Genomic DNA, 16384 nt, shown 5'->3' with positions numbered 1-16384 from the left:
ACTGTCTACTTCATATCTTCCTCATAAAATACCGATTACATGTCTCGTTTCTGGACCATACAGGTATTTTTGTTTTTGTTCTTTGTATATCAGTCTGACTTCATGTTATATACACATTGTTAATTCACAGATTAGGCCTAATATCTACCTACTGTATATTACATATCACAACCGATTTAGTAGAAAGTCTGTTCTCAGCAATAATCAAATCCTTAACTCAGTGACTAAATCTTTGTCCTAAATCCTTCTTGTGAAAACACTACACAAGGGCAAAAGTTGCATGACAGCACGACTAAACGGGTGACCGAAAACCCATCATCTCCTCCACAGAACTATTGCCTTAAAAGCACATGTGTAAATGGCAGGACGGCTGAGGTTAATACGAGGTATTTATGAATAAATATATGTAAAGCGCATATATGGGATTACATAAAGCATAAATCATATCTTGGGGTATTGTATTTTAAAAAATGTTCTCCCCAATTTGGAATTCCCAATGCGCTCTAATCCTCTCGGTGGTGTAGGGACACAAAGAAGTTGCCTCCTCATCTGAGACCATCAATCCGCGCATCTTATCACGTGGCTTGTTGAGCGCATTACTGTGAAGATGTAGCACGTGTGGAGGCTTCACGCTATTCTCCATAGCATCCACACACAACTCGCCACACGCCCCACCGAGAGTGAGAACAACATTATAGCGACCACGAGGCGGTTACCCCATGCGACTCTACCCTCCCTAGCAACCAGGCCAATTTAGACCTGGCTGGAGTCACTCAGCATGCCCTGGATTTGAACCCACGACTTCAAGGGTGGTAGTCAGCGTCTTTACTCACTTAGCTACCCAGGCCCCCTATATCAGGTGTTTTTAATAAAACAACAGGAACTCTTTGCAAGGACTTTTTTTGCCCTCAATGTGCTGCATTTTGACCAACGATTGAGCGCCAAAATATGAAATCGCTCTGTCACACACTTGCAATATAACAGCTTTGTTATTTATAAACTAGAGCGCTGGTGGCGTAGTGGGCTAAAGCACATAACTATTAATCAGAAGGTCGCTGGTTTGATCCCCACAGCCACCACCATTGTGTCCTTGGGCAAAGCACTTAACTCCAGGTTGCTCCGGGGGGATTGTCCCTGTAAAAATTGCACGAAGTCGCTTTGGATAAAAGTGTCTGCCAAATGCATAAATGTAAATAAACAGGAGTGGTATTTTTATCATGTCGCTTGCTAATGAAAACACAGTATTACACCATTTGGATGTCAAATTAACAGGTTTAGAAAGGTTTCTACATCTGTAGCATCTTCGTAAGTTCACCAACTATGGGACAAAGTGCTCCCTCACTGCGCACGCTCACTCTTAACTCAACGCGCTGCTGACAGCTGCATGAGGGAGAGAGCGATTTTACTTGCGCATAGTTTGATACAAAAACATGTTAATTGATTTGATTTGTTCATCTGTATCTGTTGGTTTGATAATGCACAGCTGAACTGTAAAGTGAATAAAAGTGTGTGGGAATTTCCAGTACGTGGAACTTGCGGGAATTATTAAAATTGTGCGCAATACCCGCAATCCTCTAAACGCATACCGGGGTCTGGATGTTGCAAACATTATACCATTGCTCAGCTGTTTCAAACTTTTTTTGGCTCCAAAGCGAAGAACTAAGAAGAACTTCACAGCGAGTATACCGAGCCTTTAGCCCCTTTAGGGATTTTTCAGATTTCTGATCGTCCGCTGTACATAAATAAATATTTCAGATCATTTAGAAAAGGCATGGTATGCTAAGTCGGTCGATGTTTGGTCAATGTAGCATGAAAGTTCTAGGGCAAGTTAGAGTACAAAATGTTTGCCTTTGGTTAGGGATTTAAAAAACGTAAACCAAATATATAGAAACCACCTTTTTACTGATCAAGGATCTATTCCACGATTTATAACTGAAGCCTATTTCCATTTTCTGGTCTGCAAATAGATGTATGTTTTTAGCTAATAATAAGTGATAAGTAAAAAAACATGTGGCTTCATAGTGCGGATACTTTGCGGAGTCACGATCACCGCCTTTTGACAGTGCCTCACTCGAGTATGTAGATGACGTGAAGCGATAAATGAATCATTTATTACTTTGAGTTACAACAGCCAGCAACTGCACATGATGAGCTTGAAATTTTTTTTACTCAAACAAGCACTTAAAACGCTTGTTGTTTTACTTTTGGATTGCTCTTGTTCAATTGTTTTTACATTGCTTCTTATGGATTCCGTAATTAGAAAACAGTCCAGTGGCAATCAGAATCATTGTGGCACCACCCAATGGTTGGTTGAAAAAACTGTGGATGACAGTATGTTGGCTTTGTCAAGCCAACATAATTACAAAATTTCCCCTAAAAGATTTATTTTGCTTGGCTCTCATAATAAAGGGAAATAAATCCACATATGGCTGTACAATACCTCACTAAGGAGGGGATTCTGACCAAGAAATGAGTGTGCATAGCCGCTTAATGGGTAGACGCTAGTACTCTTAACAGAGCATGCATGTAAATATGCATATTAGTGTTTGAAGGCTGCTGTGTTTCGGTTAGACAACATACGGCTACCGAAACGGTACTACCGAAACTGTAGAAAGACTGTCATCGTTACGTCTTTTAAATTTTAATATCGAATGAGCCCTTGACCCAATAATGCTAAACTGTCTAAAATCAATTCTTTCACTGCGATCGCTTACCTTTCTCTCTACTTGTACATCTCTGAGCAATTTGAAACTTTTTTTGCAGCACTTCTTATATTATTACCTCCTTAGGATGAAATGCTTTGCTGTATTCCTCATTTGTAAGTCGTAAGTCCTCATTTGTAAGCTTTGGATAAAAGCATCTGCTTAAGGTATAAATGTAAATGAATAAATTACTTTGTAGTGAAGTGCCACTACTTCGGATATAAGTGTATCCATGGCAACTAGATGTTTAAAATGGTGTCATACAGCTGAAGAGATTTATGTGTCCCCCTCCTACTTTTCGGATCATTCCTCTGGCCGTGATTATATGAAAACTCATCAAAACAGAAGAGATTACTTTTGCCCCTCTCTCCCATATTGACTCAATAAATGATTACCATCAGCTCTGTGGTTTTTAATCTCAGTAAAACCATCTTAAACCCACATGGATCTCGTGTGGAGCTCCCCGGAAGAGTAAAACCATTTTTGACCTCTCACGAACAAATGTTTTGCCCCTCTCTCTCTCACTCTTTTTACATGTCTCACACCCTCTGTCTCTCCTGCCAAAGTTTGCTGCTAAGTACGGAGTGAATGTAGAGACTCGTCCTACATTAAAGAGCGTATGTATGTTGAGAAATAGGTCACCGAGCCCCTGGCTGAAGGAAATGAGGACACTTCTATCTGAAGGAGCTTTATTTTGGGCAGCCAATCCTAAGAGGGCTTCATTTATCAAAGGGCCCTCTGTGAACTGCTGGCTCAGGACTGGAACTCTGACACCGCTAGAGGGCGCTGTGTGCCTTTAAAACAGTGCTGGATAAACATTGCACATTCTGGCCTCACACCCACCATGTTTCTGGAATCTAGGTCTATGTGTTCAGAGTAGAGTGCTACCATACTACTCCTATATCTGTAATGTGTATTGTGCACATAGTATGTACTCTGAATACCTACTACATTTGCCAAAATGTGAAATACAATTCTTAGTATATACAGTGAGGAAAATAAGTATTTGAACACCCTGCTATTTTGCAAGTTCTCCCACTTGGAAATCATGGAGGGGTCTGAAATTGTCATCGTAGGTGCATGTCCACTGTGAGAGACATAATCTAAAAAAAAAAATCCAGAAATCACAATATATGATTTTTTAACTATTTATTTGAATGATACAGCTGCAAATAAGTATTTGAACACCTGAGAAGATCAGTGTTAATATTTGGTACAGTAGCCTTTGTTTGCAATTACAGAGGTCAAACGTTTCCTGTAGTTTTTCACCAGGTTTGCACACACTGCAGGAGGGATTTTGGCCCACTCCTCCACACAGATCTTCTCTAGATCAGTCAGGTTTCTGGGCTGTCGCTGAGAAACACGGAGTTTGAGCTCCCTCCAAAGATTCTCTATTGGGTTTAGGTCTGGAGACTGGCTAGGCCACGCCAGAACCTTGATATGCTTCTTACAGAGCCACTCCTTGGTTATCCTGGCTGTGTGCTTCGGGTCATTGTCATGTTGGAAGACCCAGCCTCGACCCATCTACAATGCTCTAACTGAGGGAAGGAGGTTGTTCCCCAAAATCTCGCAATACATGGCCCCGGTCATCCTCTCCTTAATACAGTGCAGTCGCCCTGTCCCATGTGCAGAAAAACACCCCCAAAGCATGATGCTACCACCCCCATGCTTCACAGTAGGGATGGTGTTCTTGGGATGGTACTCATCATTCTTCTTCCTCCAAACACGGTTAGTGGAATTATGACCAAAAAGTTCTATTTTTGTCTCATCTGACCACATGACTTTCACCCATGACTCCTCTGGATCATCCAAATGGTCATTGGCAAACTTAAGACGGGCCTTGACATGTGCTGGTTTAAGCAGGGGAACCTTCCGTGCCATGCATGATTTCAAACCATGACGTCTTCGTGTATTACCAACAGTAACCTTGGAAACGGTGGTCCCAGCTCTTTTCAGGTCATTGACCAGCTCCTCCCGTGTAGTTCTGGGCTGATTTCTCACCTTTCTTAGGATCATTGAGACCCCACGAGGTGAGATCTTGCATGGAGCCCCAGTCCGAGGGAGATTGACAGTCATGTTTAGCTTCTTCCATTTTCTAATGATTGCTCCAACAGTGGACCTTTTTTCACCAAGCTGCTTGGCAATTTCCCTGTAGCCCTTTCCAGCCTTGTGGAGGTGTACAATTTTGTCTCTAGTGTCTTTGGACAGCTCTTTGGTCTTGGTCATGTCAGTAGTTGGATTCTTACTGATTGTATGGGGTGGACAGGTGTCTTTATGCAGCTAACGACCTCAAACAGGTGCATCTAATTTAGGATAATAAATGGAGTGGAGGTGGACATTTTAAAGGCAGACTAACAGGTCTTTGAGGGTCAGAATTCTAGCTGATAGACAGGTGTTCAAATACTTATTTGCAGCTGTATCATACAAATAAATAGTTAAAAAATCATATATTGTGATTTCTGGATTTTTTTTTTAGATTATTTCTCTCACAGTGGACATGCACCTACGATGACAATTTCAGACCCCTCCATGATTTCCAAGTGGGAGAACTTGCAAAATAGCAGGGTGTTCAAATACTTATTTTCCTCACTGTATGTAGTATGTGTATACTGTGCATAAGTATGCAGATGACCTACAGTACTACATTTGGTCAAATGTACAGTATACAACAGTACTATAGCATGCTACCTTACAATTTTTGTAGTATCGTTACTGTTCGCTGTATGCACATTTTTCTATGTATGGTATACTTGGATGACCTGCATTTGTCAGAATGTGTAGTATTGTAAACAGTACATGGAGCACACTGCAAAATACTATATTCCACAAGCCAATGTGCTTGACTTGACCGTTCATTTAGTTTAAAGAATAAAACAGATGTAATGCTGGCTGTGTTGCTAGAATGTGAGGTTCTTGCTCTCGGTGGGATGCATGGTGGGTTGTGCGTAGAATAGCGTGGGCCTCCACACGCTTTACGTATTCGCGGTAACGCGCTCAACAAGCCACACGATGAGATGCACGGATTGGCGGTCTCTGATGCGGAGGTGGCCTGTATTGAGTCACTACGCCACCACAAGGACTTGGAGTGCATTGGGAATTGGGCATTCCAAATTGGGGAGAAAAAGGACATGCTTGCTTTATATTGTGCTTTCAGGCCACATCCAAACTAATATTTTTTTTGTTTAAAAAGCATACATTTTTCTACGTTTTGGTCTCAACACACTCGGTTTTTGCCTTTGTCCAGCTAAAACAGAGCTTTTCGAAAACGCTTTCCCAAGTGGATACATTTGAAAACCATCTTCGTGTTGTAGTGTGGACAAGGAAAATGGAGATACTCTAAAACAATATATTTTATTTGTTGTCATGTAATAGTCATTTGACCGATTCAACCCAAAACAATCAAGATGGCGGCCCATGTTGTAGCAGCTTTGTTGTGCCTGCTATCCACTTTGTGCAAACTTCACATTGCATGCCTTCAAAGGCAACAGGAAGTTTACTCGGAATTGCTGTCATACAACATCAGACAGTCCAAACAGTATAAGTGCTAGAAGAAAGCTAAAATGTCCCTGGTTTAAAAAAAAAAAAAAAAGGTCCATGAGAGTGACAAAACAAACCACTATGAAACCACTGCTGCTCCGGCACGGATCACGGATGAACGTTGCACGTTGAACGTTGGTGGTGGTGTAGTGGGCTAAAGCACATATCTGTTAATCAGAAGGTCACTGGTTCAAGCCCCACGGCCACCACCATTGTGTCCTTGAGAAAGTCACTTAACTCCAGGTTGCTCCGGGGGGATTGTCCCTGTAATAAGGGCTCTGTAAGTCAATTTGGATAAAAGCGTCTGCCAAATGCATAAATGTAAATGTTTCTCTGCAGAATCGGTGGGCATTTTCAAATCAGGATGGGTGTTTTTCAACCGCTTAACACGATTAGCCTACATTGAGATTCCCTACTTTCATTGGATAGTGTTGAAAAACACCTATTGGGGAAACGCCCATTTTTGTTCCGTACATTTACGTTTACATTTATGCATTTGGCAGACGCTTTGGTCCAAAGCCACTTACAGTGCACTCATTACAGGGACAATCCCACCGGAGCAACCTGGAGTTAAGTGCCTTGCTCAAGGACACAATGGTGGTGACTGTGGGGATCGAACCAGCAATTATGTGCTTTTGCCCACTATGCCACCTCCACTCCAATATAGCTCTATTCAATTTATAATAGGCTACAGTTCCTTTGGGCAGTGAGGGAATATCATTCATTTTTTTTTTACAAATATAGCAGTTTATAAATGTTTATAGTGTTTAGGATACTGTTTCTTTACAAAAATGCCAATGTTTGTTTTATAAATATCATTTTACCATGTTAGTAACGATCCATGCTTGTTTTTACCTGAGGTTACCATGGTCTTGTTACAAATAAATACCACTCTTTAAACTATAAAAGCTATGGTACATTTTCATAAGGGCAAATGCAAAATTGAATAGAAGGCTTTAAAGCCCTAAAGAATTATGGACTATAAGCTAGTTTTCCTTCTGTGTAAAATCTGTTCTCTTTAAGTGCCAATAAATTAATATTGTATTGATTGTTTACAGTATAAAAATAAAATCCATGATTAAAGTAAAACCTTTTGTATTTTATTAGACAAGTTTAAATAAATCAACAAGGCAATCCCTTAAAGTAGTCAGTATTCAAAGATCTGGCCTTGAAAGACTTGAGACTTGATTTGGACTCTATCTCAGGGACTTGTGAACATGTCTGACTAGCATACTGCTTACAGTATATACTGCGCAGTATGTAGTAACTTGCCTACTACAATACTTAAAGTATATATCTGGGACAGTGGTCAATTATACAGTTTAGCAGTCATTATACAAAACTTTTTGACAGCAGAATGCACAATTGACCAATCAGAATCAAGCATTACAGACAGCCTTGTAATAACTAGAAATATTAACCAATAATGCAAAGAATGTGCATAATGAAAATTGCAAACTCTCTCTTTCTCTCTCAGGATGGTTGATGTAGGAGGTCAGAGGTCAGAGCGCAGGAAGTGGATCCACTGCTTTGAGAATGTGACGTCTATCATGTTCCTGGTGGCTCTGAGCGAGTACGATCAGGTTCTGGTTGAGTCGGACAACGAGGTGAGTAGTTCTCTGATCACCTGACCATATTAATGCTTTTAAAAGTAGAACTGGAAACCACGGAAGTCACAGTAATGAAAGCTTTTCCTGCTTAAAAGACTAGTAATTGACCGCTGTGGGTTTTTCATTTGCACAAGCCAATATCTAGAAAGCAGGGTGGTCCGTTTTATTATCTATTGTCTTTTTTTTTTTTTACTGACATCAGGGCGGGTAACACTTCTGTTTTTTGGCCAATGGCAAGTTATTTATCTCAGAGTGACAAAAATAGACCTTTACAATTAATAAATAAAGCTTGCGTCATGGCCAGGCAAATTTTAGCTCCTGGTGTGAATGGGCCCATAGAAATGCATTGTTTCAATTTAAAGTGTTTTTCACTGCGGGAATACATGTTTGATGTGTGTAGGCCTTTACTCAGACATAATGCTCCAGCAATAATGGTGCTCTTCTGTTTCTCTTTGTGTTCAGAATCGTATGGAGGAGAGCAAGGCTCTGTTTAGGACGATAATCACATATCCATGGTTCCAAAACTCCTCGGTCATCCTCTTCCTCAACAAGAAAGATCTGCTAGAGGAAAAAATCTCCTACTCGCACTTGGTCGACTACTTCCCAGAGTTTGATGGTAGGTCTGATTCTTGAGTTACAAAAAAAAGTGTGTGTTATCTAGACCAGATTAATGCAAGCTGTAACAATGTATGTATGCTTTTATTTAGCTGCTGATATTATTAGCGTGAATAGAGGGTTCTGATCTTCCTTGATATGTTTGAAGTGTCAGAGCTCAACAAGAGGCTCCAGTAGTCAAAGGAATGGTTCACCCCAAAATGATAATTCTCTGAAGTCAACTCAGACTCGTATGACTATTCTTCCATGGATCACAAACAAATATATTTTAATGGAGTAATGGTATTGGTCTGTCCATACAATACAAGTGAATGGGGTCACTTTCAAGAACCAAAAAGCACATAAAGGCAGCATCAGCAACAGACCAAATGTAATTCCTTTTTCACTGTACATCTTGCCATTGTAGTCTCAAGGCAAAATCATGATTTCAATTCCTAGAGCTTGAGGCATGCGCAAAGTGCTAGAAGTTGCTAGGATGTGTAATCGAGCTTGAAATTATCTTCGTTTAGGTTCCGCAGAAGAAAGAAAGTCAAACGAGTTTGAGACGACTTAAAGGAGCTGTAAACGATTTTAGCCCTTCTAGAATTTCCACAAGCTGAGCCGTTGGATTAGCCATGCCCCCTTTTTTCAAAACCCTGTACTCAAAAATACAAAATGAGCATTTTTGAGACCGTCGAGAGCAGAAACTGTTGTCAAAAACAACAGTAGCAAAATAGCACCCTCTACCGACAACTGTTATAACCAATATGGCATAAAAATGGCATTATGCCTCAATAATTCACTGCAGCTAAAATACTCTGAGCATCATTGGTGAACAGAAGCATAATTATTTGTATTTTTCAAAATAAACTTTTGAATAGTAGTATTTATGCAATTTCAGGGGTGAATTTATTAAATATTCTTATCCAGTTGTTGGAAGAAAAAAAAAAGCGTAATATTTTAAGAGTTTATGGCCCTATTTTGTGCTCTATTTTTGGAATGTGGCTAATATTGTATTTTCAAAATTTTAACTCCATGTAAACATTCTTTCAAAGGGCCCCAGAGGGATGCTCAGGCCGCACGGGAGTTCATCCTGAAGATGTTTGTTGATCTGAATCCTGACAGCGACAAGATCATCTACTCACATTTCACCTGCGCGACCGACACCGAGAACATCCGCTTTGTGTTTGCAGCGGTGAAAGACACCATCCTACAGCTGAACCTGAAGGAATACAACTTGGTGTGAGACATGTGACGGTCCGACACGATCACATGATCAGCACAGAACAGGCACCTACAGAGTGTGCGCACACCTACGTCCACACACAACAGTCATACAAACACACACACATATACAAACACATTTATGCATTCAGTAACACATGGCTCTTGAGATTTTCCTTTTTTCCCCCCAGCTTCCAGAGTTTCCACTTTCTGTCCAGCGGAATCGTAACGGACAGCTTATCGTTTTTTTTCTTCGCCAAAGTCTGTCCGCTCCTGCCCGGCAGCTTTCGTCAATGGCCTCTTTCCCTTTTATCAAATTTGAAGACACCAAAAATGTCTCGAATTTGGCATAGGGCGTTAGACTCTGACTTGCTGCTCCAACATTCCAAGAAAGTATTCCAATAAAATGTTGGATTGGCAAAGCTGTGATGAGCTTGTGGATGGAACAATCTGCGATCCGCTGGCCTGAAAACTGGAAGTGACGTTCCTTCCCGTTCGTGCACTATCACTCTCTCCAATCACGTCATCGGTTCTGAGGATGTCTCGTAATTCTGCCTGGAAGAATTGAAAATGTGTTTCCACAAAGAATAAAAATAATAAAAATAAAAAAAACACACAACATATTTACATAATTGTTCATGGACACAAGGACAAGTGCTGTGGTGCCAGAAAGTTCCGAATAGATCCATTGGATCTTTCTAGAATTCAGAGGATTCTGGCGGATTCTAGAATCCAGTGGGTTCCTGTGGGATCCACTGATGGTGTGGAGATCCTTTTTGTTTCCCGCAGAGATGATAATCTCGATGTGACTAGTCTTCAACTTGCATCGATGAATGTAAACTTAATGTATGAGCATCACAAATGCAAAAAAAGACAAAAAAATATAATGAACGAAAATAGTGTAAGAATGCCAGCGAAACGACACAAAGCACGAGAGAGATGAAACTAATTAAATAAATCTGTGTATATTGCTGAGATCATTTTAAAATATTTTTAATTATAAGTAACTAGCTACTTCTACTGCTATCGAATATAAAATATATTATAACAGCAGTCGAATAAATGATGGTTAAGAGACGTTACAGATTTTTAATGTGTGTGCGAAGGATTATATACAAGCGATAGGTATTTGTTCTGCAGATTTCCTCATTTAAAATGATTGCATTGCTTCCTTCCCCACCGTTTTTTATCTTTTGTAGTCTTTCCTTCCTCCCCGGTTAAGTTTTCATTTTACGACAGCAGCTGTCAGCCTAGTTTCAAACTAACGGTAGTTATGTGACTTGCAGTCGTAACGCTCAGAGTGCACGATTAGTTATTATTTAACTCATGCACAGATACTATATCAGTTGAGAATCTGGGTTGTAGATGACCCCCAGATGTACACAGTCCATTTATTGTTTACGCAATTTAAAAAGAAACTGTCATTGTAACGTTTCGGTCAAGAATGGCATTGCAGAAACGCATTTATGTGCAGTCAATTGCAAGTTAATTGACTGTGTATATTTATATTTGTAAATACGTATACACATTATTGCTTATGTACAAAACGTCTGTGGTACACTATCTTTGGCAAAATAAGAAAAACATTTTCGTAATTGTGTACGGTTTTCTTGGTTTTCTTATGAATTACATTATTATTGATACTGTGATTCTTGTTTTAATTTTAAATTGTTACTTTTATTGTCACAATGAATACTTCAAATGATATACACATAGCTGTACCTAACAGGAAAGTGTGGAGGACAAACATGATTACGAATATTACCCGTACAGTTATGAGCAATAGTCTGAGAAAACCTAAAGCAGACTTCCCAAAAAAAAACGTTTTGTACACATCTAAGTGGGATATTATTCCTCGACAATTTTATTAGGCGATCGGAAACCGCTGCCTCTATCTACAGTGTGAATATTATACGAGATAAAAAATATGATTTTTAAGCAAAAGATAAAGATGAATTAAATAGAGAACATTTTATTTATATAATTTATGAACCAGATCTGAAGTTGTTGATAATTTGAATGCTATTGTTTTCTCTTTCTATTCGAAGCACTCCCATGTTATGAGACCGAAATAGTAGACAAGTGTCTGTACTGCTGTATAAACTAAATTAATCAACTTTTTAAAAATCTTCTTTTTAATTTTTTTTTTTTATATATATATATTTTCCCCAAACATAATTGTTGCCATTTATATTTCCACACATTTAATTGTACTATAAATATATTTACTTTAACACACTTTTCACTTTCCTACCTTCTTTTCTTTTTAATCATTACATTTCCGAATTACGTTTAGGTGCAGTGCTTAAAAACAAACATAGGAAATGTACCATATGAAACTAGACTGCTTATTATCTGTGATTGAGGATCTATTTGGTCTACGCTTGCAAGTAGTGACTTTATTTTACATTTCTAATTTTATTTGGTTCTTCTAAAATTCATGGCTTGTTTCCTTCATTGTGTATGTGATGCACAGATAGAACATTTTCTAAGGTTATTTTACAGTCAATCTTTTATACAGGTGAGGTCTCGTTCGTTTTCATCAAGGGCTGCTAAAACACGTCGAAACCCACACGAAAAACTAAGACAAGGCACGAGTGAACAATTGGTCAGCTTAAAGATCAAAGTGCAATTCGGTACTTGGTCGAATGATCGGAGAAATTCGTTTTTTGTTGTACGTGATCAGTTTAACCAGTGATTAAATATTCAGAAGTACCATCAAATTCCCATTCCACCAAATTATATGAATAATTCACTATTTTATCAGCTTTAATGCCCGACTTACTGCCATGGTCATCAGAGTCTTTATTAGAGAATCATGCACCCAAACAAGGCATACGCTTTCCCAAATGCTATCTTAATGCTAGCTTAAAACCTCACATGTTATTTGTAAGCTGAACCCATGTAATTCTGTGTTTATTTGGGGTTTGGAAATGTCACATTTGTAAATACGGCAGTGTTTTCTGCTTTCTTAGTAGTTTGTATTTAGAAAAGTTTATAACTGATGATACAAAGCAAATTGTGGCCACTGAACAGTCATTAACTTAAGAGGTATTGGACCGACTTGAGACGTATTTAGACACCATAGTGCATCCTGTGGTTGTACATTATTCACTTGACGTATGTCTCTCTTTTAAAATGTTTGGCTCGTAAAGACCCTTTGCTCTTGTGTTCTGTCAGTAGTGCTGTGGAGAAAGTGTTAATGATTGCTTTGTTGTATCTGAGGTTTGGAAGCCATTGATTGTAAATGCATTGCTCCTACAATGGGACGTTGTTTAGTGCAGCTTGAGTTTTTTTTTTTTTTCGTGCCACAAGGTAAATTCCTGAAAACACTTGGAGACTGGTCTGAGCAAGCGACGCAACACTAACAGTTCAAGCTTCACATATCACTATCTTCAGAGTTGTGGGAAGGTTTTTACATCTTCATTGAGCCAGTTCCAGAGATCTCGTGTTGGCGTTCCTCAAAGAACCTCTAACTCTGTGAACCGTATGATGCTTTTGAGCATTGTCGGATTGGTAGTCACGTGACGCGCACACTTCTTAGTCTGTAGGGCACAGTCGATTGAGGTTTAGAAGCCAAACCTTGCAAGACGGGTGAAACGCTATTGGATCTTGCCAACAGTCGCAAAGTCTAACTCCTGCATGTATTTTTATTATTTATTTTTTTTCTCAACATTTGCCAACCAACACCTAAGTCTAATATTCTTTGTTGGCCAACTTCCTACATGTCCAGTGAGGGTTAAATGAGAAATAGCATCTGTCCTGCTGTTTATGAGAGAATTTTCGCAATGGACAGGTGAATAAACATATCATTTTTGAGGGCTTTGGCCATTCTTAAAGGCATGTAGTCAACCTTTTCAGATAGCGCAGTTGGTACGCAAGATAAGGGGGCTACTATATATACATTTAAGGGTGTCTACACGCTAACTTTTAGGCTAGAAATATACTTTATGCAAGTGCACAAACGTGGACACAAATGCTTACATTGCAATTACGCTGTCTCATTGAACATACTTAACACGAGTTCTTGCATTACTGTGGTGGTAACAAATCTCAGTATTTAAGGGGCCGATAGAGTTTCCCTCAAATGTTTTTGCCAATTAACCGGATGTTATTATTCAAGTAGCTAGCTAAGAACATGTCTGCTTAATAAAATGTACTCGGCAAGGTTCTCTTCAAACTGTTGCTTTAGAGTACTTAATTTGCAAGTATAAACTTGCCGTAGCAGAAAACAGCTTGCGATACGTTGTGCAAACAATGAGAATGCAGCATGTACTTGCTGTGCATTGTGAATTTCGGAAAGCAATGACCGACAATATCAAGCTTGCTTAGCTAAAAGCATTTGAAGTGATTTTATTGGGAATGGTACATCGGAAGAACGTTGAGGAACAACACAATGTGTGTTGTGAAAGTGACACTGTATCATGTGACCAAAAGTCGATAAAATCGTAGCTTTTGCTGCAACACACTCTGACGTACGCATCTGTTGACCAATGACTTTAGGGACTTTATGCAACAGCTGCAGACGGGATGGCTACAGTGACCTGATGTAAACTCGACATGGCCAAGACACTCAAATTCATTAAGCAATGAAAGGCGAAACGGAGCAATCGTTCATTCAATTTAAAACGTCAAGAGAAGGGTTGCTTTTAGTGTTAAAATAATAAAATACTGTCAGAAGAGATTTTATTCTTGTCTAAAAGCCTAGATATTATTATTATTGATTTGAAGTCTATTGTAACTAAACGTTTTAACATTTATTTCCCTAATCTGTCACGTAGCATTGACTACAGCAAAGTAGCGAATTGGCAAAGACACCGTATCCGTCCCATCCATTAAAGTTTTCAGAGAAACATGTCCATTGGGCTTTCCACACCCTCAAAACATACCTTATGAATTCTCATCCATCAAACTTTGACATCTAAGCGTTCTGTAGTTTGTAGAGGGCCTACACACTAGGAAAAGCTCCGACAGAGTGTTTGAAGCGTGGGAATGCCAAAGGTCCGTTTGGAAGGCGTGTACCACAGAGGGAAGAGGTGCTCACGGATGGCCATTTAATCTTTTATCTTTTTGACAATGTACCATTAAACATTGAAACTGTACTCCGGTGTCTCTCCCCACAATTACTATCTTTTTAGCCTGAGAGAGAAAGTTAATAGAGGACGGGAATGAATGAACTGCATGCATGGGTTTTTGTCCACCATGTTTATTTCACAGCGCAACTAATCCCGCCTCTGCGAGATTTCCATTGGTCAATGGATGCCTACATAAGAGTGCGTGAGAAGGATTTACAGTGGCTGCTGGTGGAGCTACAAAAAGGGGCGGGAGCTCCAAATTTCCAGCAAAGATATCAGGAGCCCCTAACATAACCCTTTCCCACACCGGGTTTGGAAGTGATGCCCCCTTTTGAAGTAAGCACCCCCCCCCTTTCTGGAAGAAGCCTGGCCTCTTTTGGAGATTCCGCCCCCATTTGTAGATCTCTGGCCTGCAGCTAAACCTACTTGGAGTGCGTTTCAGCTCAAGCTGAAATGTTCTCAACTTTTGGTCTCATGACAGAGCTTCACTATCGTAAATTCTTGGGTTTTTACCTTCCTTCCGACACATCACCCCCATTGAGATAAATCCATTCGCAGTGTTCTCTGACGCGGCGCAAACTCTAGTGTATAGGCGCCCTAACGTGTTTTTGAGTGCGGCCCGGGGGCATAAAAGACAAAGCCTCTTGTATTTGAATTTCCCTGAGCGATCTCTACCGTAGTACAGCTATCATAAAAAGACATATCTAGTATGGTTGCAATATGAGTCAGTCATTCATTGCGTTTGAGTGCATGTTTGATGTTTAGAGGGCCTCCTGTTGATGTTGAGTCAAATTTGTGAGAAGGATATAGCTGCAGGCTGAGCTCCAAAAAGGGGTGCAAGCTCTTAACCGCCAACCAAGATATACAGAGCCCCGAACGTAATCCTTTCCCTAATCGTGGGTGAAAATGTCATCCCCTTTTGGAGCTGGCCCAACCACCTCCTGGAGTAACCCCACCCCTTTCTGGAGTTACCCAACCCTCTTTTGGATATTCCATGGCCATTTGGAGATCTCCGGCCTGCAGCTATACCTACTTGAAATTTCTTGCCCAATTGCAGACAGTTACGTTATTTCCAAACAAGTATGTATACTGGTACAGAAAGATGCATTAGCGGGAAAGAGTTGAATTGAGGATCAGCCCCAGATGAAAGAGTCATTGAAATGTGATTGTCACTTTTCTTTGTTATAATACATTTCCTGAAAACTGCTATGTCTAGGACCACATAAATATATCTTTCTTTTTTACCTCATGATGAGGTACATTTTGTTTGGGGGTTTCTCTTCCATTCTTTGCTCTTTTTACCCTTTTTATTTTGTAATTATACCAAATGTAAATGTTTTATAATAGTGTGCGTGCCAACCCCCTTCTCTGAGACTGACTCATAACAAGTGCCAATTGTTGTCCAAATCACATGCGGACTGTGAAATTAGACACGGTCCCCTTTAAAAACATAAAATGAGTAAAACACTAAATAAAAGAGTAAACAGTTTTACTTTTGTATTTAATTTAGAAGATAAACTGCTGTTGTTGTCTTTGCTTCCTTTTTTTATTTTAAGGAATTGTAATTTTTAAAGCATGTGCTCTTTGTCCAGGTGGGCGTTTTGGGCTCTGATTAATACATTTAATGTCCTCGAGATGAGGA

At 39.7% G+C, this 16384-nt stretch overlaps 1 protein-coding gene across 1 annotated transcript in view; it reads left to right on the top strand.

Moving 5' to 3' along the window:
- The window catches only part of LOC127649351 (guanine nucleotide-binding protein G(q) subunit alpha-like), a 62242-nt gene extending 51207 nt beyond the window's left edge, over nt 1-11035 (top strand). Inside the window, exons 5-7 of the mRNA XM_052134406.1 lie at nt 7717-7846; nt 8312-8465; nt 9499-11035. Of these exons, the coding sequence (XP_051990366.1) occupies nt 7717-7846; nt 8312-8465; nt 9499-9689 (475 nt within the window). The 3' untranslated portion in view covers nt 9690-11035. The remainder of the gene's footprint in view (nt 1-7716; nt 7847-8311; nt 8466-9498) is intronic.
- Nucleotides 11036-16384: the final 5349 nt, after the last annotated feature.

This window comes from Xyrauchen texanus, chromosome 9, assembly GCF_025860055.1.
Source record: "Xyrauchen texanus isolate HMW12.3.18 chromosome 9, RBS_HiC_50CHRs, whole genome shotgun sequence".
Lineage (NCBI taxonomy): Eukaryota > Metazoa > Chordata > Actinopteri > Cypriniformes > Catostomidae > Xyrauchen > Xyrauchen texanus.
Note: the sequence above shows the minus strand (reverse complement) of the source record. Positions and strands in the feature narration are given on the sequence as shown.